This window comes from Lissotriton helveticus, chromosome 5_1, assembly GCF_964261635.1.
Source record: "Lissotriton helveticus chromosome 5_1, aLisHel1.1, whole genome shotgun sequence".
Taxonomy (NCBI): domain Eukaryota; kingdom Metazoa; phylum Chordata; class Amphibia; order Caudata; family Salamandridae; genus Lissotriton; species Lissotriton helveticus.
The window spans coordinates 1,974,199,852-1,974,224,887 of NC_136065.1; the positions used below are offsets into that span (position 1 = coordinate 1,974,199,852).

Genomic DNA, 25,036 nt, shown 5'->3' on the forward strand with positions numbered 1-25,036 from the left:
CTGCCAAAATCACTACTGCTCTGCCGCCTAATAGGCAGGAGCGGCCGGCTTGGCTCACTCAACACTCCCCCCCCGCACCCTCCCCCCCCCCCCGAGCCACGGCATCCCATGAAGTGCTGGAATGCCACCGCCGCTGTTAGCTGCGAGATGCCGGCCCAGTGAATAGAGCAGCTCCCTGTACCCGAACAGGGCCGTCCGACACGAGTGTGGCCAGTAGGGGGTTGAGATGTCCATTGCAGGGACAACAGGCATAAATACAAAGCGGCTACGGCCACGACCGGACTGCGCGACCACTGCCGAAACATCGCTCCTAGAAGGAAGAGCCTCCACTGTACCCGCTGCACCCCCCACGCACCGGATATCATTGCAGGCTACCAACGCTGCTAAGGACGGGATCACGGCGCCCCAGAAAAGTTGCGGAGAGCTATAAACTCACAGCGAGCACAGAGTGCTATGCTCCTCCCGGACAGTGAATTTCCGTGGCATCAATGGGGGTTCGAGCACCTCGGGGATGCTGGCTACCACCCGTGCTGCTTACAGTTCCCCACTGTCAAACACACTCCATAGCTCTGCTGCACAGGAGGCCCGAGCAGCTGGCTTGGCTCCTTCGACCGCCAACCCCGCGAGCCACGGCAGGAAACTAACCATGGACCCCACAATGGCCGTTTAACAATGGCCGTCCAAAATCAGAATGTGAGCCCATGACCCATGCCACGGGTCTCCCGTGCTAGGCTCGTAAGCCGCCAAACGCACAGGGCAGTGCCCTGTGGCCGCACTCGAACGTTGTCCCCCATCGGCACATTGACAAAAGAGCGAAGGGCAACGGTGGGCTCCGATATAGACGGCTATGGGCAGGGGCACCCGCCAGAAGGGAGCGTCGGAGAGAACACAAACCACCAAAAGGGGGGGCCAGACTCTCACACCACCTGCTGACCGTTTGCGCCCCCCACCCCAGCACCTGCCCCCCCCGGGTGGAGGGAGTCCATACAAAAGGATCATCGCCTTCTCCCCTACATGAACAGTCTCCCAAAGCAATGGCTGGTTGGTGATGGGTTGGGGGGGCACAACGACTCGCCACAAGCTCCCATGGCCGGACGTCAGGATGAGGGAGATTACATCCTGAGCGGCGAAAGATGCAACCGGGAAAAGGGGGGGAGGGGAGGAGACACACACCCCTCCACACGGTCATGCACGTATACATGCCCCCAAGTTGTCCATTTACAACGGAATGCCTGTAAGTACCTCGCTGCTTCCAAGGGGACCTAGCGCCCGTTCCAAGCTGTAATGACCCGCACCGCCAGCACACCCATGTCCAATCTAACACAGTGCCTACACAACAACGCCGGATGCACATCTGCTCGCCGCCACACGCCACCACAAATGATAACTGCCAAAGGCACAAAGTGTTCCGCGGAAACAAAGGACACCGCCACAATGCCGACGAGGGCTGCTATCAATTTTGGGTACATGGGACCAGGTGACTGCAACGGCCCCCGCACACGCTTGCACACCCAGGGCATATCAAACGCCTTCTCACACAGGCTCGAGATACTGGCTGCCCGACCAGAAGGAATGCCATGCCCGAACCTCGCACTCATGGCACGCACTAACCTTCGCAAAACGCTGGTAAACACAGACCACGGCGACCAAGGAAACCCGACTCCTGATGTGGCTAAGACAAGCCCCACGACGCGCGAAAACCTTTGAGACGGAGTGTCCTGTGAGGCAGCTCCCGCGGCGCGTCCGGTGCGGCGACAAACAGCATCAGGGCAGCAGAGAAAGAGGGAGCTCAGAGGGCGGGAGAGGTATAAGTACCTCTCCCACCCGCCCTCTCCTGCTCGGAAGTGACGTCGGCCGAGGGGGCCCTCGAGGATCCCAAACACTGGGAGGCTGACTCGTCTTGTGCCATCCTGTGGCACTAAGTGGGGCCGCCCTCTTAGGAGGGCCCCCTGCGTGGGCCCAGGGCAGCCCTGCAATATTGCAGGCTAATAGCCGCGGATTTAAACTAACAGCTGTCCTGTGAGTATTACGTCTCGGTTATTGCATGTTGCTGCTATATCTAATATGCAGCTGTCTTCTTGTTTGACAATTACATTGACATGATTGTGACATGCTTTTGGTTTTAGATGTCGAGACACGTTCTCTAAAAGTAAAGATGAGGTTCGTGATGTAGTTAAATCTATGGTTGACAACTCGTGTATTGATTTGGTGTTTCACGGGTTCTGATATTGTTTATAGGATCAAGAACTACCAAGAGATATCTGGTTTTTAAACAAGTAAGCCAGTGTTTTGTATGCTGATGGGATATGGTCACTGCCTATCACTGGTGTGTTGATTAGTTTCTTGAGTGGTTAGTGGTTTGGATATCGGCACACACCGTTATTATTATTTTTATTTTCGTCATTTTTTTGTTATTAATTTTTGTGTCATTTTTGCAGTCTGTTGGGTTTCCGTTGGTGTTATATTTGACACTTGGTGGGCTGTAAGGCATATAGGGCCAGATGTAGGTAGCCCTTTACCGGTCGGTAACGGCCGAAAATCGGTATTTTCGGCCGTTACCGACCGGTATTGAGCGATCGGTATGTAGGTGATAGAAATTTGGCCAAATCGGTAAATTTACTGAATCGGTAAATTTACCGAATCGGTAAAATACCGAATCGGAATATTTACCGAATCGGAAAATTTACCGAATTGGTAACATACCGAATCGGAATATTTACTGATTCGGAAAATTTACCGATTCGGTAAACTTACCGAATCGGTAAAATACCGATTCGGTAATTAAGAATAGGTAAAATTGAAGATTGAGATGTAGGTAAGCTCTGAAATACAGAATTTGCTTCAAATTCGGTATTTAAGAGTCGGTATTTACCATGGATTCAAATCAGGTGGTAACCAGGTGCAGCCTATAAAAAATGGACCCAAAATGCCATTCTGTTTGCACAATGGCAGCATTTTATGTAATCGCAAGACGGCTACGGCTACAGGAGGAAGGAGAGAGGGAATGGCTGAGACAGGAGCAGGTCTACAGGCAGAGGGTGACCCTGTTCATGCTCACAGAGGAAGAGATACTGAAGAGGTACAGGTTGGCTCCAGACACCATCTTGGACCTCATCAGGGACCTACAACCACTGTTTCAGCACACTACCCCAAGGGCACATGCAATTTCACCCCATGTACAGGTGCTGTGCAGCCTCCACCTGCTCGCGTCTGGGAGCTACCAGAGCGTGGTTGCTGCGGTGGGTGGGGTGACCCAGAGCACCCTCTCAAGGTTTTTTCACAAATTCCTTGACGCCATGTTGCAGAGGATGGAGCATTACATTTCTTTTCCAGCCACCCATGCTGAACTGGTTCATACCAAATCTGAGTTCTACCAGATGGCTAGATTTCCCCATATCATCGGCTGCATTGATGGCACGCACATCCCCATTTGTCCCCCTGCTGCCACAGAATACATCTACAGGAATAGGAAGTCCACCCACACCATCAATGTACAGGTGATTTGCAATGCAAAGTTCGTCATCACAGACCTTGTTGCGAAATTCCCTGGGAGTACCCACGACTCCTATATTTTTCAGAACAGCGGCATCTATGCACGGCTGTCTTCAGGGGAATTTGGCGAAGGATACCTCCTAGGTAAGACACAGTGTGCGACCCCTTCAACACCTATTGCAATAAGAATTACAAGTATGCATGTGAGTAATGTATTCCCATTTCCCTTTGAGGAGACAGTGCATATGCCCTATGTCCATTTATCCTCACTCCCTACCTCAACCCCTCCACACCCAGCCAAAGGAGGTATAACCGGGCCCACAAAAGTACACGGAATGTGGTAGAACGGACCTTTGGCATCTGGAAGAGCAGATTTAGATGCCTTCACAAGAGTGGAGGTGCAAGGCAATATACCCCCATCACCTGCTGCAAGATAATTGCTGCCTGTGCCATGTTGCACAACTTGGCTGTGAGGAAGGGTACTGAGGTGGAGTTGTCTGACTACGAGGATCATGACGACGACAATGCTGTGCCTGACAGACAACCTGCTGGAGTGACAACACCAAGTGATGGCAGATACAGACGTGAGGAAATAACAAGCAACTATTTCTGAGTAAGTAATGAGACACAGACAGGTTGTGTATGGGACAAACGTATTTTTATGTTGCCACAAAGTTAAAGCACTTAAGTGCAACAAATTAAAGTAAAGAGAGGTGGGGACAACATGTCCTGGGTTACATCACCCACACTGGCAAAGTCATTTGCGCCCGCGCTTCCCAGAGCCACTGGGATGTTGCTCACTGCCTTCCTCATGGCCTGCAGGCTCAGCTGGGCGCCTGCTGCTCCTACGAGGCTGAACCAAAGCGCTTGCCAAGCTGCTGCGGCTACTGCTTTCGTCTCCCTCAGCCACATCCAGGGCAGGATTCTGTGCAGTTTGAGATATTATCATTGCCTCGAGGGCACTGGTGATCCTGGCCATGCCATGCCCCTGGTGACCTCGGACGTGTTCTGAGTGAGGCTTTCCTGCATGTTATTGCCTCTACGGCATAGCTGTGCTGTGGCTGTGGCCAGGCCATGTGGTGACTCCCACAGCATTGACCCTTTCACCAATGTCTAGCCACATCTTGCGTTTAGCTGACTCAGCTACAGTGAGGGAGAGCTTGCCAAAAAGTTGCATGTGGACTCTAACCACCTCCTCAACTAGTACCTGCAGCTGAACTTAACTTTCCTTTTCCTCTCTCCCTTCTGACTCTCACTGCTGCTAGCCATTTTCACTGTGAAACACTCCCAGAAATCACTCCCTGCTGCTCTGTGTCTTTGCTCAGCTCTGACTGCCTCTCCAGAACCTTCTAATGAGTTGCAGCTGCCTGGGTAGCCACTTCCTGGTTGGGAGGGGGAGGGTGGTAGCACCTGATTGGCTGTTTTCATTAGTTTCACTTTTGCTTGCTTCCCGATTCGGCATTTACCGAATCGGTATTTACCGATTCGGTATTTACCGAATCGGTATTTTCAATGCATTCCTATGGCGCTTTGGGCACATAGGGATTAATGGGAAATACTGAATCGGGAAATACCGAATCGGTAAATACCGATTCGGTAAATTCCGAAAGTCCGATACCGACTTTTACTGAATCGGTAAAAAATACCGATTTTTTACCTACATCTCATTTACCGATTTTTGAATACCGAATCAGTAAAATTCGGTATTTAAGAATCGGTAAAATCTGATTACCTACATCTGGCCCATAGTATGACATTTTACTCCATTTTCAATTTGAGTAATGCGCAGACAATACTTTTGAACTCAGGGTTTTTCTTTTCTTTATGTTGACTTTGTATGTTTTTATTACATTAGATTCATGGTGCAACGTTACCATCCTGAAGATGGTCTCGTGGATCGTTCAGGCCGTTAGGGAGACGGAAACGTCGACACATTTACACCTTTTGGTTTTCATTGATGTTTGTTGATACATAATGCAATGAATGTAAACAACTAATTAATTTCAATATATGGTTGATTCTGTGGATTAACCATACGTCTGTTCATAAATAAAAGGTGTTAGCTACTACTATGCATCATAGATGTATATTGACCCAGTAGTAGATTCTTTGCCGTACATGATTTGATTAATGTATTCATTGCTGTTTTCTGATAAAATTGATTGGATCCAATATAAAAATATTTTTGAGAAATTCCCTGATTGTTAAATATTCTGTTCACTTGTGTGACGTTTTGAAATATTAAGTCATAGTTAAATGATTCCTAAAGGAATATCTGTAGTATGTTACTGACAGAAATTCTGCAGCTTGGGCTAGCTACTTCTGAGCCCTTAGTTTTTAGGTCTAAGCCTGCGTTGCAGAGCATGCGCTGACGCAGGCGAGAGTTCCTGTTAGCAAGAAGGGGCATGAAACCACGCCCCTTCTTCCATTAGCCGGCCCCGGCAAGCGGAGGCCTACCACTGGACAAAGCCCGTGTTCGGATGATTTGACCGGCTGTATTCCCGCCTCTCGAGGACTGGGTGACGTGACTTACGGTGTCGCAAGCGTATTTTCTAAAATATCGCCATGGCAACCATGAGTCAGGTCACCAGTCCGGGAGGGGCAGGATTCATTATCGCGTTTCCGGCTTTTTTTTTTTTTTTTTGCATTTTTGCAGTCATTCCTGCGCGTTCCTCGGCGGTGGAGGAGGTAGGGGAGAGGCGGTGCTGGTTTTTTATTGCGAGGACAGAGAAGACCACAAGAAACATACGTGCTACCCTTAAGGGCATGATTTATTTTAGTTTCTAGTAAATAAATAGCATCACAAATGCGTTTTTTGAAAATTTAGAATAATCCACATGTATTCTCCTAAAGACGTTCGTGATCAGGTTGAAGAACCGGGTTTATTAGGACCCGGCGGCGCCAGGGGCACGCCCAAAGTCTTCGGGTTCACCTGTCTTAGAATACAGAGACACGGGATTCTTCTTGGTGACGTCAAAGATAGATTTTATTGACTGCAGCCAGTAACAGAAGTCCTAGAAATCATCACGGTATGAGTTCTCAGGAGACTGCTCGATTTTACAAAGCAAGTCATCCCTTTTTATGCCAAAAATCACATTCCAGACAAATACCTAACATTTACAAACTGTCCAATCACATGTATCCACACCAGAGGTATCGCATGACGGTAAAACCCACTTTTCAGTTGCCCAGCCCATGATCAATCATCAGTCAAACCCAACATTCTTCTTTAGACAGGCCACACAAACCCATAACAAGGTTGCAACCCATATCATAAACAGACCATAAAGCAAGAAACAGAAACCGGTGAGAGTAGGATAATGCATATTTGTGTGTAATAAAACTTTACGATGTCCTGTGCTCTGATCCTTAATCTTGATCAGCTACCGGGCGAGGAACTAGTTCAACAAGGTCAGCTTCAGGCAATGAGGTTAGTTCACTTGGTTCATCCAAAAGTCAGCGCGAACCCCAGCTAAAGGGCATAGGTCTTAAAGGCTCTTTCAGCCGCAGTCATCGGCCTATGTGAGGGCAACCACAAAATGGCTGTCTTGCACAAAATGGAAACCATGGTTCGGAACGGAATCTTCAAATATACTGTGAATCCTTGTGTGTAACATGGCGAAAACACTCGTACTTGCTGAACTCATTAGTTACGGTTCACTGCTACCAAAATCGTAACGGAACCAGGACATTTAAAACACGGGTTCAGAATTCACAGAACCTCCGACCCTCCTTTTGCCCTTACGTAGGCAATTACTCAGTGTAGATCATAGTCGATGTCAATTTTCATCAGATCATCAAGGTGCTGTTGAAGCATTATCTTGTTTCTCTGTGCATCTCTCGAGACAGGCGGTCTCCTGATGCACGTAGTAGCACAAAGGCCACATATGGCAGGACCGCACTGTACACAAAGACAACATGAGAAAAGAACCGCTAAAGCCGCACCAATGATCATCAGAATCTTCCATCCCCAAACGGATAACAGTTCCCAAAACCATCCAGTTAACGACCAATCTCCTTTGTCCACATGTATAGACTCGGAGATCTTATGTAACCTGGAAATGGCCTTGTATATCGTCTGAGCATTATCTGGGATAAAAATGCAGCAACTCGATTGGATCACTTTACATACTTCACCTCGATCTGCAAGTATGACGTCTAAAACCATACGATTCTGTAACGTCATAAGGCGATCCGCTTGAAGCTCAGCTGTCAAATTACTAAGGGCTCCGGCAGTTTCGTTAATGGTGGATTCAACCACTCTCGTCAGTTGCCGTAAGCCTCTACTGTTAGCCATAGGTCCCCAAAACGGCAAGAAACCCTTAAAGAAGTCTCCCGCTTCTTGTCCAGCGGTATCTTCCCGATCGAAGACACCTCTAACAACTCTTGTTTTGTGGTAATCTGCGGCTGCAGTATACGTAGGAGGCAACAAGTATCCAACATAACACGTTCCTGAAAAATCAGGGGGCAACCATGTATATGCTCGGTTGTAACAAACAAAATACGTGTCCTTAGCTGCCAAAAACGGCGGGGAAGATTGAGACGTAAAAACGTACGTCTGGGTACAAACGCTCTTCCCCAGCTGAGCTTATGGATTTTTGCCATTACCTTGCAAACAAAATTGACCTCGGTGGGGGACGACCCAAATCGGAGGTGACCTCTTTCGTTTCTGCTTTTCACTCAGACTAACACAGTATCCAGTCGTATTCCATCCAACATAAGCCGATAACTCTTCCTTGGGAATAGTCCCGTACGTATCGATATCTCTGCTCATATTCATAACTCCCTTCACCAAGGCTTGATTACTCAAGTTATCTCTCATGGAATGCAGAGGATAGACTTCCAATGCATAAATGAACATCGTCTGAAAAGCCCATAATGACCCATTCTGACTAAACGGTAAGATCAGATAGGGAACAACTCTATCTGTAGTATGTGGCATAAGACCACACACCCAACAATTAGTAATGTTCACTGCCAACTGATGTTGATGCATGTTGATGCATGTAGCTGTACGAATGTGTTATGTACAAATTCTGACCTTCTAATCTGCTCGTGTTTGGGTAAGATATGAAAAGAATGCAAAGAAGTAGTAGTAGGAAAGGTCGTAGGTTGGGAAATGGGTGCAGAAGTCAATTGAGTAGAAAAGACAATCCAATCCACCAAAGTTAACGTCATGCTAAAAAACATCAGAATACATGTAATCAGAAAATATTTGCTATACATTATTCTACATAGTTTCATCTTAAAGTTCATTTTCTCAGCAACTCTCTCGGTCTCAAAAAACTCCATCCTCTAACTGGGCTGTTCGCAGCGGTTGGTTTTCTTCTGCTAAGGAGTGCGTCTGTCAACCCAGGGAACGCCCTAAGACCAACCAGAACCGTCAACCTTGTGTCTACACGGCTGCACTCCCAAGTCTTTACACCGCGACCCTACAGCTGAACCCGGATGGTGGTTGCAAAAAGGAAAAATAGATCAAAACAGTTTCTTGGCTGAGAGAGTGCAGTTCTAAAAACCAAAAAGGAATTATTTATTCTTTAATAGTCCTTTGTCTCTAGGTCGTAAATTATAATGCTTTTTGCCAGGCTCTGCCTGACTTTGAAATAACAGTTCAGGCTCAGTGGTGTCCAATCTCAAAGGTGAAGGCACAGCTGCTTGCAGGACATCATTGTCTTCTTTCTCAGACCCTCTCCATACCAACTCAGCATCGCTAAACGATGTGAACTTCGGCAAGCTTTCAGTCTCAGAATCTGCAATACCATCACGGATCCACTGGTCGTACGGCAGAGGTAAAGGTGCCCTCTTACAATGTACGCCGTGGATCCACTTTTTCTTCCCAAAGACTTTCATAGACGTCCTCGTAGCCAACAGTACTTGGTGAGGGCCTGTCCAGCGGGGCTGGTCGTTCTTGGTTCGTTGAAAATTTTTCACGAGGACCCAGTCACCGGGATTGATGGTGTGACCTGGGTCCACAGAGGCTGGTGGTAGGTTATCGTGAACCTGTTGATGCAAGACACGCAATTTAGCCGTTGGGTCATACAGATAGTCCACCAACACAGGATAGTCAATATCACTAAATTTCGTTGGTCTCGGCACTCCTCACACATTTGTCGGTCGACCGAAGACGATTTCATATGGACTAAGTCCGATTCGGGAATGTACTGTAGTTCTAGTTGACAAAAGTGCCAACGGCAAAGTATCGGGCCATTGGAGACCAGAACTCGCCTGAATTTTGGCTAATTTTAGCTTCAAAGTGCCATTGTAACATTCCACTAATCCAGCTGATTGGGGATGATTTGCAACATGGAACTTTTGTCTTATGCCCAAACCCTCACACACTCTCTTCATAATCTTCCCCACTTCCGTTATCACTCCACACCATCCTTGGCATTCCGAACCTAGGGAAATATTCTTTGAGCAAGACTTTAGCTGTGGACGAGGCAGTATTATCTTTTAGGGGGTGCCTCAACCCATCTAGAAAAGGCACAAACAACTACAAGGACGTATTTCAAGTTGTTGCATCTTTCCATATGGATAAAATCTAATTTCAGAACCTCGAACGGATACGTCGGAGGCGCAAAGTGACCAGCTGGAGTTGGAGTTCCCTTACCAGGATTATACATCAGACACACCATGCAATTCTTGACCACATTCTACGCACATTTGGGAATCCCACCATTCTCCCACACTGGAGCCAACAACGTACAAATCCCTTTCGCACTAATGTGAGACAACCCATGTGCCATCGTAACTACAGCAAGCACATATGCATCTGGCAACATCCATCTTTGGTGTTCTGATAACTCAACCCAACAACCAGTCGAATCCAATCTACCCGTAGTTTCTCTCCACACGCTCTTTTCTTTTTCAGTTGCTTCAGCCTGGATTGATTTCACACTCTCAATCGTATCTTCACACATTCCAACTGCACCAATCCATCTCGCAGGGCCTGCAACATACATTCGACTCATCACATTTTTCGCTGTTTCTTTCGCAACTTCATCCGCAAACGCATTACCACGACCAACATCATCCGTAACCTTCCGGTGAGCACTACACTTCACAATCGCAACTTGCTTCGGCAAAGTAAGTGACTCAAGAAGCTCATTCACCAACTGCCCATGTTGGATCTTAGTCCCATGCGATGTGAGAAATCCCCTTTCCTTCCACAAGCGTCCAAAACTGTGTGCAACACCAAACGCATACTGACTATCGGTATACACATTCACTCTTTTTCCCTCAGACAACATACATGCTCTCGTTAATGCAATTAATTCTGCTGCTTGCACCGAATTATAGCTCACTCGTGCAGTTTCAACAATCGTGCATAATGTCGTCACGGTATATGCTGCAGTCGTATCACCATTCGGGAGCTTGTAGCATGACCCATCAACCCATAGCGTACCATCAGGATCCGAAAGAGGAGTGTCTTTCAGATCGACTCTACCCTTCATTTCCTCTTCCGTCCTCAAAAAACAATCATGCTGTTCCTGACCATCTGTGTCCACAGAAATCGGCAACAATGTCGCTGGATTCAATACATTACACCGCTTGATGTGCACATGACTAGCCAAAAGCGTCAATTCATAGCCCGACAACCTCGCACTAGTAAGGTGCTGAGTCTTGGTTCTAGTTAACAAAGTATCCACTGCATGTGGAACCATCAAAACCAATGTGTTATCCATCAACAACCCAGCAGACTGTCGGATAGAAACAGCCGCTGCCGCTGTAGCTCTTAAGCAACTTGGCAACGCTCTAGCTACCGGATCTAAAGTTGACGTGAAATACGCACATGGACGCTGCTTATCACCAAATTGTTGAGTCAAAACTGACAATGCACAACCCTCTCTTTCGTGGACATAGAGTGTAAAAGGCTTACTGTAGTCAGGAGTACCCAACACTGGAGCAGAACACAATGCATCACGCAACTCAGAAAAACTTTTTTGACAATCGTCAGACCAAGGAAGAGGGTTCGGTATATCCTTAAAAGTCAATGCCAATAGAGGTTTTGCTAACAAAGAAAAGTTTGGAATCCATTGTCTACAATATGACGTGATACCCAGAAAAGCACGTACCTCTCTCTGCGTATTTGGCACAGTCATTCGAGCAATCGCTTGAATTCGTTCTGGGGTCAACCTTCTTCCCTCCTTCGACAAGAGATGACCTAAGTAGGTCACTTCTTGGCGACAATACTGCAACTTTTAAGGTGACACTTTATGGTGCAAGTCAGACAAATGTCGCAACAAAGAAATAGTAGCTTCTTTACAAGTTTCCTCATCATCAGCAGCCACTAATAAATCGTCAACATACTGAATAAGAGCAGTACCAGCAGGCAACAGAAGAGTATCAAGCTGAGTCTTCAAAGCCTGGCTATAAATAGAAGGACTTTCGCAATAGCCTTGGGGAGCTCTCTTAAACCTGAAGCTTTGGCCTCCTAAAGAGAAGCCAAAAATATCTCTACTCTCCTCTGCAATTGGAATACTGAAGAAAGCATTCTTCAAGTCTATGACTGAAAACCAGGCAGCTGAAGCAGGAATCAAAGTCAACAAAGCAGTAATGTCCGGAACAACTGGAAACTGTGGCACGAAAATTTTGTTAACCTCTCTAAGATCGATCACAAACCTATAAACAGGTGGCTGAGAAGAGTCAGTGCGCTTCAGGACAGGCAAAACGGGACTGTTACACACATTACCTCTCGTTTCTTCAATCACATCTTTTTCAATCAAATCATAGATGATCGCTAAAAGCGCTCTTTCACCATCGCTAGAACTCCGATATTGGGGAATACGCGGCAATTTAACATTCGCTTTAAGCGTTACAACATAGGGTGGGATTTCCAAAAGACCCACATCATTAGGACCAGTAGCCCAAAGAGTATCAGGGAGAGAACGCAATTCCGGTGGAAGCCGATCTTTAGACAAATACATCGGAGAGATCACTTTCTTACCCAATGTAAGCTGTACTCCCGAAGGAGAACAATGCAATGTTGCATGCAACCTTTTCAACAAATCCAAACCCAACAAATTCTCACCACAACCCGTCGTTAAAATGAGAGGTGCTTCCAACTCACAAGGCCCTATAGAAAGAGACAAGGGACTAGAAACTGGGTTACGAACTGGGGCGCCAGAGAATCCTACCGAGACATTCGTTAAGCCAGACAAAGGTGCGCCAGGGAGTTTAGAGTGCATGATAGAACTCTTCGCTGCACCAGTATCCAAAAGAAAAGGCTCTACCACACCCGATGTGGCTACTGCAACATAAGGCCCACTCTGATCTACTGGAACCGACACTACTCCCTCTCTTTGTCCATGGCTGTCCTAGCAATCATTATAGTCAGCATTCTCACTCTCAACATAATAGTCATCAGCATAGTACTGAGTCGACTGACCAGACGCATTTTTCTGTTGATCAAAACAATTCATAGAATTTTGTGGAGGAAAGGAACGTTCGTTCTGAGGAAACGCACCACGTCCTCTACCTCTTGACACTTGCTGGAAACCACCACGACCTCTCGGGGCCGGTACACCACTTGCGCGCTGAAGTAAAACAGGATACTCATTTTTATAATGACCTTCCTCCCTACAATAGGAACAATGATTCAAGCCCAAAGGTGGTCTGGGAGGAAAATACCCAGCTTTCTGTGGCGGTCTCTAAAACGGTGGAGGTTGCTGAAATTGTGGGCGTTGCTGTGACTCTTGCTGATTCGAGCGAGGCGGATACGCCTGCTGCAAAGGAACCTTTGTCTTTAAGTCCTTTGTCTTTTTCTCTAATCTTTCTTTCTCGTCCTTATCCCTATTCTCGTAGTACTGTGCAGTCGCCAATATCTGGGCCGACGAGGAAACAGCCCAAGAACTCTCAGAATCTTTCAACTTATTACACAGTTCAGGAAGTAAGTTAAAGACAAACTTATCTACGAACAATCTTTGTCCACCTTCCGTACTCATATCTTGACCACTGTGATCTATAAATGTCTCTTCAAACCTAGTGAAGAAATCAGATACACTTTCGTCCTTCTTCTGCTTACATGCTGCTAACTTGTCCCAATTTACTCGTAACGCTTGCATCATCGTTTTCATAAGATCTATAATTCTGCCGGGTAGATTTGCCACTAAAGGTTGATTATGAATCCCCCCAAGAAACCTGGGTGACCTTCGGCTCTGAACTCCGTTCCATTGGAGAGGGTTTCCGAGTTTGATTACCTGGGCATTCGCCCCAACGACTCCCTTACCTGGAACCCGCACATTCAAAAAATGCTCCTCGGCCACAAAAGGGTGGGAGGTACTTTACTCAAGGAACAACGCTCCTCCACAAGCAAACCTATAGCCCCAGTTGTGGAAATATATAAAGCCAGAGGGGTCAGCGCCGGCCTATATGGGGCGGAGCTGTGGGGCACCTGCAACCTGGACGCACTAGCCAAATCGGAGAGCAAATTTTTGAAAGACCTGATGGCTCTCCCGTGGAGCACACCAACTGTACCAGTGCTATTGGATCTAGGTTGCAGATCTATCAAGGACCAAGCGCAACTCCGCCCCTTGCTTCTTTGGGCCCGGCTGTGGCGGGTGCCCGCACTAGCCTCTTATGCGGAAGCGTTATCAGAGGTTATGGCCATGGAAGGCTGGTCTAGGATCAAATGGCTGAGGGATGTCAAATGGCTACTAGCGGAGATAGGGTTAGCAGACGCATGGGCATTAAGAACCGCCCCACCCAAAGCTACGATTAAAAAGCTGTACTGGAATTGGGTCTCCTCCAAACTACATTCAGAATCACGACATTGCAACGCCACTGTAGCCTTTGTGTGGATGAAAGATGTGGTGGTCTATGAACCTTATCTAGACATTATTTCCACCCCTTTTGACCGTCCCTGTACTTCAAGTTTAGAGTGGGGACTCTCCCAGTAGGTGAACTAGTTGCCCGTTGGAATTCGCCTTACAAGTCTTCCCCGTTCGGCGCGCGTTGTCCCACCAGAGTAGAGTCTGTAGCCCACATTCTTTTTGAATGTCCGGATTACCGTGCACCTAGGAGCCGCTGGTTAAAACCCTTATGTAGACTCTTAGGCACCCGCCAGCACATAGTGGCGCTGCGTATTTTAATGTCTGATACATCCACTGTGATCGTTTGTGCTGTGTCTAAATTTTTTTAATGGATGTGGTTGATTCGTATAAGAAGGCTTTCTTTGTCAATTTAATTCGGTCTTAACTGTTTTAAATATTTCCTTTCTATCAAAATGTTCTGGGTAAATAGAATGTGATTGTTATTTATGCTGTATTTTGTATTTGTTGCACAAGCTTTTATGGTATTTTTATATCGAAATAAAGCCTATGAATCAATCAATCACTAAAGGCTCAGGCTTAGCTCCACCAACCTGTCTACCATCTGCAGCAGCGATATTCACCCATGTATCACCTAACTCAATCGCATGATCCTCATGACGAATTTTTGCCCATAGAGGTTGAGGTACTACATTACCCAACAGCATATCTATGTCTGCTAAGTTCATGATGCATGCGTCAACTGTCTGGGACAATTCTTTGTAATAGCCAGCTGGATTCTTACGGGGATCAGGTAAAGACTGTTTAAGGGCCAAAACTTCTACTCTCTTCCATGGCACATGTACCCATACTCTCTGAAAATGAGGCAGAACAGGCGGATTCGCGTTTGCGTTCCCTTCTGTCCAAACTGGGGGAACCTCTCTCATTGGATACTGTCTCACTTTTCTCCTAACAGAAGGATCAGACTCAAACAGTCGCCGAGAAGGGAAATCGCTCCTAAACGCAAGCACCATCGCAACCGCATCCTCAATTCTGGGACCCACTATCGTCCCTTTCGCAAACTCGGACTGTACATTTAGCAACTCTACCTGGACTGAACCCAAATCATTATCTGCCCATTCCTCACGGAGGAAAGTACACATTACATCAAACACATATCTCTGCTTGGGTGCTTCCCACTGCAGGAAAACATCCATAACTGACTTTAAACCATACCTTGAAACATTCGAAATCCACCTGCGAGCCAAAAGGTCTAACACGGCCCGTTCTTCGGGACCAGGAAGCTGGCTACGTAACTGTTTACGTGCAGAAACAGGGGTCATACTCAAAGACCCAAAGAAAGGAGACAAAAGACCAGTAACAGTATCAGCCATTCTTTGTCGAGCAGAAGGAGAAGCTGTCATAAGGACAGGAGACAAAGTATTTTGAGGTGATAGAAACGTAGCAGTAGTAGGAAGAGAAATCGAAGATACAGGAGAGTAAGATGGAGAAGTTTGAGGCAGAACTGATAGCAAAGTCGGCGGCCCCTGAGGAGGCTGCACCGTAGGAGGAGAAACCAACTGGGGAGGAGCTGGCTGTGGAGCAGGACCAGGAGGTGGAACAACTAGAGGTGGAGGAGGTGCCGTAGCGTTCTGTGCATAAGGGGGTGGTAATCTCAATAGATGCGACATTAAAGGGTCCTTTGTCGCATTCTCAAGAAGAGGTGGCAATGCTGAATAACATTTATCAATAGCCATATCATGTTGCCTATCTAATACCTCAATAGCTTTATCCTCTTCGTCTTCTTTAAACTGCTTGGCAGCTTGCATTATCGACAACCCCTTTTCTCTCTTATCTCTTTTAGCTTGTTTGATTTCTCTTTGTTTGGCTTCTTTACGCCAAAGGCGAAAGGAGTCAAACATCGCCGGCCGGGCTTTCTTTCTAAACAATTTCGTTTCTAAATTATCTAAAATCTCAGTATCAAAACTGCCATATTGGGGCCATCGTAAAACCCCATCTTTTCTAGTATAGCGGACCCACACTTCATTAAACGTAATGGGGCCCACGCCGTGTTTAGAATAAAGTTCATAAGTCGGAGTTCCAACTGGAGGTATCGGACATGAATCCAATCGGGAATCCCTGTTACAACCACAACAAAATATCCTCCTAATTTTGCTAAGACTAGGCATCTTCGCTCACTAATCTAGCTTCAAACTACAAGGGATTATCTACAACGATAGTCTCGCAAATATACTAGTCCCTCGGCTTTGGAAAATGCAATACCCAAATCAAAGACCCAAAAACTAAGTATCCAAAGAACCAAAAACAAAGAACAACAAAGAACTGGGAGCGACCCACGTATACTTAACTAAGGTATCAGTCACGTCACCAGAAGGCCCGTCTATCGTCTCGCCTTACAAAGCTGCACAAAGGGGGGTCCAAGACAGGGCGACAGTCAGGGCAGCGGTCCTTCATAGCTGTCTAGAAAGCGGGAAACCTCGCAGCAAAGACCTTCAGTCCACGTTCGACATACCGGGGTCGATGGAGTGGAGGCCCTTCTTCCGAAATTTCCTCACGAAGCTCCTCACAATCTTCAGACTTGGACCGGTACCGCTTGATGTCGCCCCACGTTGGGCGCCAACTGAAGAACCGGGTTATTTAGGACCCAGCGGCGCCAGGGGCACTCCCAAAGTCTTCGGGTTCACCTGTCTTAGCATACAGAGACACTAGATTCTTCTTGGTGACGTCAAAGATCGATTTTATTGACTACAGCCAGTAACAGAAGTCCTAGAAATCATCACGGTATGAGTTCTCAGGAGACTGCTCGATTTTACAAAGCAAGTCATCCCTTTTTATGCCAAAAATCACATTCCAGACAAATACCTAACATTTACAAACTGTCCAATCACATGTATCCACACCAGAGGTATCGCATGACGGTAAAACCCACTTTTCAGTTGCCCAGCCCATGATCAATCATCGGTCAAACCCAACATTCTTCTTTAGACTGGCCACACGAACCCATAACAAGGAGGTCGCAACCCATATCATAAACAGACCATAAAGCAAAAAACAGAAACAGGTGAGAGTAGGATAAGGCATATTTGTGTGTAATAAAACTTTACGATGTCCTGTGCTCTGATCCTTAATCTTGATCAGCTACCGGGCGAGGAACTAGTTCAACAAGGTCAGCTTCAGGCAACGAGGTTAGTTCACTTGGTTCATCCAAAGTCAGCGCAAACCCCAGCTAAAGGGCATAGGTCTTAAAGGCTCATTCAGCCGCAGTCATCGGCCTATGTGAGGGCAACCACAAAATGGCTGTCTTGCACAAAATGGAAACCATGGTTCGGAACGGAATTTTCAAATACACTGTGAATCCTTGTGTGTAACATGGCGAAAACACTCGTACTTGCTGAACTCATTAGTTACGGTTCACTGCTACCAAAATCGTAACGGAACCAGTACATTTAAAACACGGGTTCAGAATTCACGGAACCTCAAGGTGGGCTGTAGACTGTATCCTGTGGATGAAACTTTCACGCTGGTTTTAAGTGGTGGGCAGGTTTTCGTTCCAGACCCGACAGTCATCGTCGGACCCCTGCATTTAATCTGTAGACTAAATTATTAAATGCCGAACCGGCCTCGCTGAAGACAAGCTCCAAACAAGATCAAACATATCCCTGCAGCAAGACCTGGTGCTCCCTTCCACGCGTGGGCCAAGTAACCCCTGCCCATCGCCCCTCTCGACTCCATGATAGGCACCATTCGTCCGATGGGGGTGGGGGAGTTAGGGAGTCTAGAGGGGGCGTGGTTGACGGCACTTACGCCCAGATGCTGGGCTAGAGGCTTAGGGCTGTAACAGCAGGAAGCTGGCTCCAACCCCATTTGAAGCCGGACCAGGCTCGAGGAAGCAACGGGCCTGCCCTTAATGAAAAGTGACAGAGCCCTGGGGAGGGCAGAGCAGGACTGTCCCGGGATCTCACGGCAGAGCCACCCCCCCCCCACCCCCCCCGGCCAGGACAGGACAGGACAGCACAGCAGCCCCAACCCTGCCACCGCCAGACTCTTGGGGAAACATTCTGCAAACTTTAGAAAGTTTCAGAACCCGGAGAGCAGGCGGGGAGTTGTGTGTTTTTGCCTTCACCGAACTCCCCCTCCCCCCTCCACCCCTTACCCCCCTCGCCCCCAACCGCATCGTTCAGGTCTGCATCTCTTGCTTAGCACTCAACTCTCCCCCGTCTTCTATGACTGTGCGTACTCCCTCACCAAGACTCCTCTTCTATCACTTGACTCGCTTCTGCCATCATTTCTCTCAGCCCATTTTGTCCTGTTTCTGTCCGTTTCCCCTGTTTGCTTCCCTCAATTGTTACCCCCCTAACACTCCCTGCTTTACTCTCCCTGCAACTGTCTCTGCCCCTCCACTCTGTGGCCTCTCCCCACCCCCTGTGTTTGGATGTGCGGTGGGGGTCTCTCTCCTCTGCGCCTCTTGTCTTTGGGGTTATTTACAACAAGGGGTGGTGATGGACAGAGTCTCTGAATTAAGCAGAGTACTCTCACCCAGTCAAGAGATCAGGGCTAGATCCAACACCGTTTTTTAGCTCATTGCACCATCCCAGTTTCAGAACCTGGCTGTATGCAAATTAGTCTGTCCCTGGCCCAGTGCATCATGGGAACAGGGCAGACCAGACTACAAAAGCCAATTCTTACACTGGGAAGGAAACAAGCTTCCGGGGACCGGTTTCTGCCATTTCAGGCGTCTTCGGCCCGGCTTGCTTGAATCCTGATGGTGCAATGAGCAAGGGACTCACATCTGAGTATACCCTTCCACGCTTAGGGTGGACAAAATTATTTACAACAAGGGGTGGTGATGGACAGAGTCTCTGAATTAAGCAGAGTACTCTCACCCAGTCAAGAGATCAGGGCTAGATCCAACACCGTTTTTTAGCTCATTGCACCATCCCAGTTTCAGAACCTGGCTGTATGCAAATTAGTCTGTCCCTGGCCCAGTGCATCATGGGAACAGGGCAGACCAGACTACAAAAGCCAATTCTTACACTGGGAAGGAAACAAGCTTCCGGGGACCGGTTTCTGCCATTTCAGGCATCTTCGGCCCGGCTTGCTTGAATCCTGATGGTGCAATGAGCAAGGGACTCACATCTGAGTATACCCTTCCACGCTTAGGGTGGACAAAATTATTTACAACAAGGGGTGGTGATGGACAGAGTCTCTGAATTAAGCAGAGTACTCTCACCCAGTCAAGAGATCAGGGCTAGATCCAACACCGTTTTTTAGCTCATTGCACCATCCCAGTTTCAGAACCTGGCTGTATGCAAATTAGTCTGTCCCTGGCCCAGTGCATCATGGGAACAGGGCAGACCAGACTACAAAAGCCAATTCTTACACTGGGAAGGAAACAAGCTTCCGGGGACCGGTTTCTGCCATTTCAGGCGTCTTCGGCCCGGCTTGCTTGAATCCTGATGGTGCAATGAGCAAGGGACTCACATCTGAGTATACCCTTCCACGCTTAGGGGGTCTTGTGCCTCCTGCTGGCCCTTTTGACAAGGTCCATGCTGGGACTAGCCGAGCTGGGTACTGCTGGAGGATGGAGGCGGACAGCGAGCAAGACCGCATCAGCGTGGAGTCAAGAAAGCTAATGGGAAATTTTTCACACTCCTGGCAGTCTTTAAGCAGATGAGAGGCGTGAGTGACATGAGGTATTTATTTATTACAGTGGGGTACAGAGACCCATGGCCAGGGAACATTGTAAGTGAACATAGGACAGATTAGGAACGAATCACTGACTCCTGTGTGGGTTGTAGAGTACCCCAAACATTTATTTATTTGGTCCCTCATGCCCCCCGGTCTCGGTGCCACAGCACCTGCTGCACAGTTGATAGCTACGTCCCTGCCTGAGCATTCCATTTGCAAGGTCGTTTTACTCTCATTCCTTTCACTTATGGGGTAACGCAAAAGCCTAATGGCATGCTTTATACAAATCAGCGCTGTCTCAATACCAGGGCTTCCTCACATGATTTTGTTTGCACAGGACTGATGCACTGCGTTGCATACTCACACATCAGATGGGCATTGCTGCATAAGTTAGCCAGCAGTGGAGATGAGCTTTATACACTTTCTAATGTATAACTCAAAGAGTTCTGCTGTGCCACAATTGGCTTAATTCGTTTTCCAGCAATTAATAAGGACGTGATTCATAGAGCTTTTACTTACCGTAAAACATTTTCAACCCTGCCACACAATTTGTTTGTCCCCGTATTGTATAATTTCAGTGGTTTTAGATATTAATCGATTGACCGCAGTGCCACTGTGAATACAGTATTAAAGCTGCAGTGTTTCCCACAACTCCACAGCCTGTAGTTGGTAGTTTTCTATTCCTATCCAGTTAAACGTCCAGTTAATTGAGCTTCATTCTAATAGAAAGATAGTCCTACGCTCTCTGTTTAAACTTTTTTTTTTTTTACTTTAATGCTGAGCGCCGCGCCCTCTTCAGGGACCCTGCGCTCTCTGTAATGTAACAGGGCTTGCATTTTTTCCAAACTTTGACCCATTGGTATTGTAAATGACAATGCCTTGTATTATTTCAGGTTTTTTAAACATATAAATATAAGGCATTGTCATTTACAGTACCAATAGCTCAAAATGTCGCAATTGCGAGACCTATTGCATGCAAATGCTTGTTTTTAATGTCGTCCATAAAAACACTTTGATGGCTACTTTGTCAAAGCTTTGTTCTTGTCCGCCTGTATGTAGGCAGCTGGCCACATGTCAGCGGCTGCCATCTAGTGAACCCAATTTCCTCACCAAGCACCCCACCCCAGAGACACTTGTTGTGCAGGCCTTGACCAGGAAAGTGAATACAAACTCATTTCCAAATACTCATCTGGATGGAGAATCCAATAATATCCATGTTATTGGCAAGTGCATGTTTTCTTCCTCCAGTCCAACACTGTGGTCCATAAATTCAGTTTGGCTGCTAGGCCCTTTCCACTCATGCCCTCTGGGGCAATGCAGGGAGTTCTTGCTGGCAGTCCTTGAAGATCAATACATGATGTACAGGAGGTGGCCAAGTATGTTATCCATGCAGGCCTGGATATTGCAGATTACCTGGGGTAGGGTGCTTGGTACTAGCATTATCATTTGTAGATCCGCATGGATGAAATCCACATGATTCTCTGGCAATGTACAGATTTCCCTAATGGAAATGCCATTTGACTATGTGTTGCAATGCTTTAAAGACACCATAGCTACAGTGCACTTCTTGGCACTATTGGAGAAGTGTGGCTCAGGGGTTAGAGGCAGCAGACCCGGAAGCTGAGATCGGTCCTGGACCAGGGTTCAATTCCCCGCCTCGGCGGGTCTTGGGCTAAAAATTCCACGGACTGCTGCCTCTCTGGACTCTGGACTCGCCCCGGTGCCTCCTCGACTCACGGGTTCACACTCTGCGACTCTGGGCAATAGCTTGCTTAATCTCCACAATGGCCCCTCGCGGCGGGATGCCTGACTTTCACCTTGTGGATACCCTGCTATCTCACAGGGGAATACCAGGAAGAGTTCCCTAAGCAAGCGCCGGGAAACCCACTGCGGGTAGCTGTGCGCTATATAAGCTCAACTACATTTACATTACATTGACTCCTGCCTATCAGTGTTCAAACGCTTAGAGGCTGTTTCATGGGGCTGACGTACAGACAGAGGCAGTTTCCCCCATCAGTGTTACAATAGACACCCTAGCCCTATGAAGGTGGTGGTTGCAGGTCTTGAAGGCATCAGTCCTCCAATTCCATCTCCCTTGCTACAGTGGCCAACAAACCACTTAACTTTGTAAGTAGTTGTGCATGCCCATCCAGTGGCGGGTTTGATCCAATATTTCTTCCAAGATTGACGATTCATGACGTTCCAAAGATAGGTTTACAGATTGATCAATATGACTTTGACCCTGCCTGCACTCTTCCTCCCACACCAGAGTAAATTTCAAACAAACACCTGGCCACCCTGTCAAGTGCATCTGTTGCTCTCCAAGAGTCCAATGGAGAGTGTGCCAGACTTGGATATATATTTTTGTCCATCCTAAGCGTGGAAGGGTATACTCAGACATGAGTCCCTTGCTCATTGCACCATCAGGATTCAAGCAAGCCGGGCCGAAGACGGCTGTAATGCCAGAAACCGGTCCCCGGAAGCTAGTTTCCTTCCCAGTGTAAAAATTGGCTTTTGTAGTCTGGTCTGCCCTGTTCCCATGATGCACTGGGCCAGGGACAGACTAATTTGCATACAGCCAGGTTCTGAAACTGGGATGGTGCAATGAGCTAAAAAACGGTGTTGGATCTAGCCCTGATCACTTGACTGGGTGAGAGTATTCTGCTTAATTCAGAGACTCTGTCCCTCACCACCCCTTGTTGTAAATATTTTTGTCCACCCTAAGCATGGAAGGGTATACTCAGACATGAGTCCCTTGCTCATTGCACCATCAGGATTCAAGCAAGCCGGGCCGAAGACGGCTGTAATGCCAGAAACCGGTCCCCGGAAGCTTGTTTCCTTCCCAGTGTAAGAATTGGCTTTTGTAGTCTGGTCTGCCCTGTTCCCATGATGCACTGGGCCAGGGACAGACTAATTTGCATACAGCCAGGTTCTGAAACTGGGATGGTGCAATGAGCTAAAAAACGGTGTTGGATCTAGCCCTGATCACTTGACTGGGTGAGAGTATTCTGCTTAATTCAGAGACTCTGTCCCTCACCACCCCTTGTTGTAAATATTTTTGTCCACCCTAAGCGTGGAAGGGTATACTCAGACATGAGTCCCTTGCTCATTGCACCATCAGGATTCAAGCAAGCCGGGCCGAAGACGGCTGTAATGCCAGAAACCGGTCCCCGGAAGCTTGTTCCCTTCCCAGTGTAAGAATTGGCTTTTGTAGTCTGGTCTGCCCTGTTCCCATGATGCACTGGGCCAGGGACAGACTAATTTGCATACAGCCAGGTTCTGAAACTGGGATGGTGCAATGAGCTAAAAAACGGTGTTGGATCTAGCCCTGATCACTTGACTAGGTGAGAGTATTCTGCTTAATTCAGAGACTCTGTCCCTCACCACCCCTTGTTGTAAATAGACTTGGATCGAGGGCGGGGTGGTTACCCTAGCTATTTCTTCAACGGAAAAAAGATGGGGGGCCTCAGGCCTATCTTGGACCTTCGGCCTTCCATAGTTTCCTGTGGAAGGACAAATTCAGAATGCTCGCCCAGGTCCAGGTACTGTCGGCTGTGGACCCGGGTGACTGGATGATGTCTTTGGGCCGGTAGGATCCATATTTTCATATACCAGTTTTGCAGTTACACAGGCATGATATGCTTTGCAAGGTAGGCCAGGGGCATTTGTAGTTTGCTGTAAATAACACCTGACCTCACCTTCATTACAGAAACATGACTGGCTCCAATAATAGTGATGACCCTTATGTCTGAAGCCATTCTATTGTAATTGCATTTATACTGTGCTTCATACCCTATTGGAAAGTGTTACAGAGATTTATTTATTGAGCAGATGGCACGCTACACCATGGGGGAGTTTTTGTTTGGAAGAGGGTTATAGTTACTGTCAGCCTATGTGGGAAGAGTTTTTGTGTCGTGCGTTAGTGACTAGAGTGGTGCTCTTGTCTTGGGTTACATCACTTAGCAGTATGGTGTAGGAAGGATATGTGAGAAAGAGCATGAACTGGTTATATTAGCTAGTTGGTATGATTTAAGTTGTAAGTGCCATATTGATTTCGTAGAGGTTACTCAAACATTTTCCTACATTCAGGTGGTGCTGTGCGGTTCCTCGCCCACTTACCTAAAGGTGGCAGAGGGACCAAGCACACTCTAAATGGGGTGCGATTCCCATTCCCATAGGTGGGGGGGCAGATCTGTCCCTTGGCCTGCAGTTGGCAACAGCATGAGCTGCCCCCCCCTCCAAAATGGATGCTAGTGGGAGCCTTGCTGGTGAGGGGCAAGCTGGGGGTGGTGAGAGGTGTGTTCATCATGGTGTCAGCTGTGGTGGTGGTGGTGGTGGCGGCGGTTATAGTGAAATTGATTTTCATGGCTTGTTTCATTTATAAAGCAGTATTATGCTTCGAGCCTGTGGTCACTGTCTGCCCTAGAAAATGTGGTAGCTTTCTCTCCCTCGTCACATCCTCATGTTTCCTCCTTCTCTCTCCAGGGCATTAAAGAGGTGCACGGTTATGTGCTCATTGCTCATAGCCTGGTGGACTTCCTACCACTGGAAAACCTGCGCATCATCCGAGGCACCCAGCTGTACGACGACCGGTTCGCCCTGGCTGTGCTCTACAACTCCAATGGGACGGCGGGGCTGCGGGAGCTGCGCATGAGCAGCCTCACGGGTGAGTTAGCGGACTGCTGCACTATTTGTGCTCCATCACTAAAACCTAATGGGAACACCAATAGGGTAATGTAACTATTCACAAAATGCCAGTGCCTTGATGGACAACCCATTAAAGGAACAGCACACCATAAAAAAAAGACTTAAAAACCAGTGGCTGAAAGAGACTGACCCAAACTCTATTCTCTCTCTCTCTTCAAACTTTGTGTTTTACTTTTTGAAGAATTTATGGCATGAGGTTAAATATCTACACTGCTATAGGTACTTTTACTACAACTGTACCACCGCATAAGCTATACATAAACATACTTTAAGTATCTTTCATCCACTCAATACCACACATCCATGCATTTTCTATCCAGGGAGCCCTGGTTAAATAAATACTGAGTGCCAGTTATCTCATGAACAATTCTGACAGTATA

The 25,036-nt window shown here is 47.4% G+C and overlaps 1 protein-coding gene across 1 annotated transcript in view; it reads left to right on the forward strand.

Moving 5' to 3' along the window:
* Positions 1 to 25,036, forward strand: part of ERBB2 (erb-b2 receptor tyrosine kinase 2) — a 408,618-nt gene that overhangs the window by 220,742 nt on the left and 162,840 nt on the right. Inside the window, exon 3 of the mRNA XM_078645660.1 lies at positions 24,435 to 24,615. Coding sequence (XP_078501786.1) covers positions 24,435 to 24,615 — 181 coding nt within the window. The remainder of the gene's footprint in view (positions 1 to 24,434; positions 24,616 to 25,036) is intronic.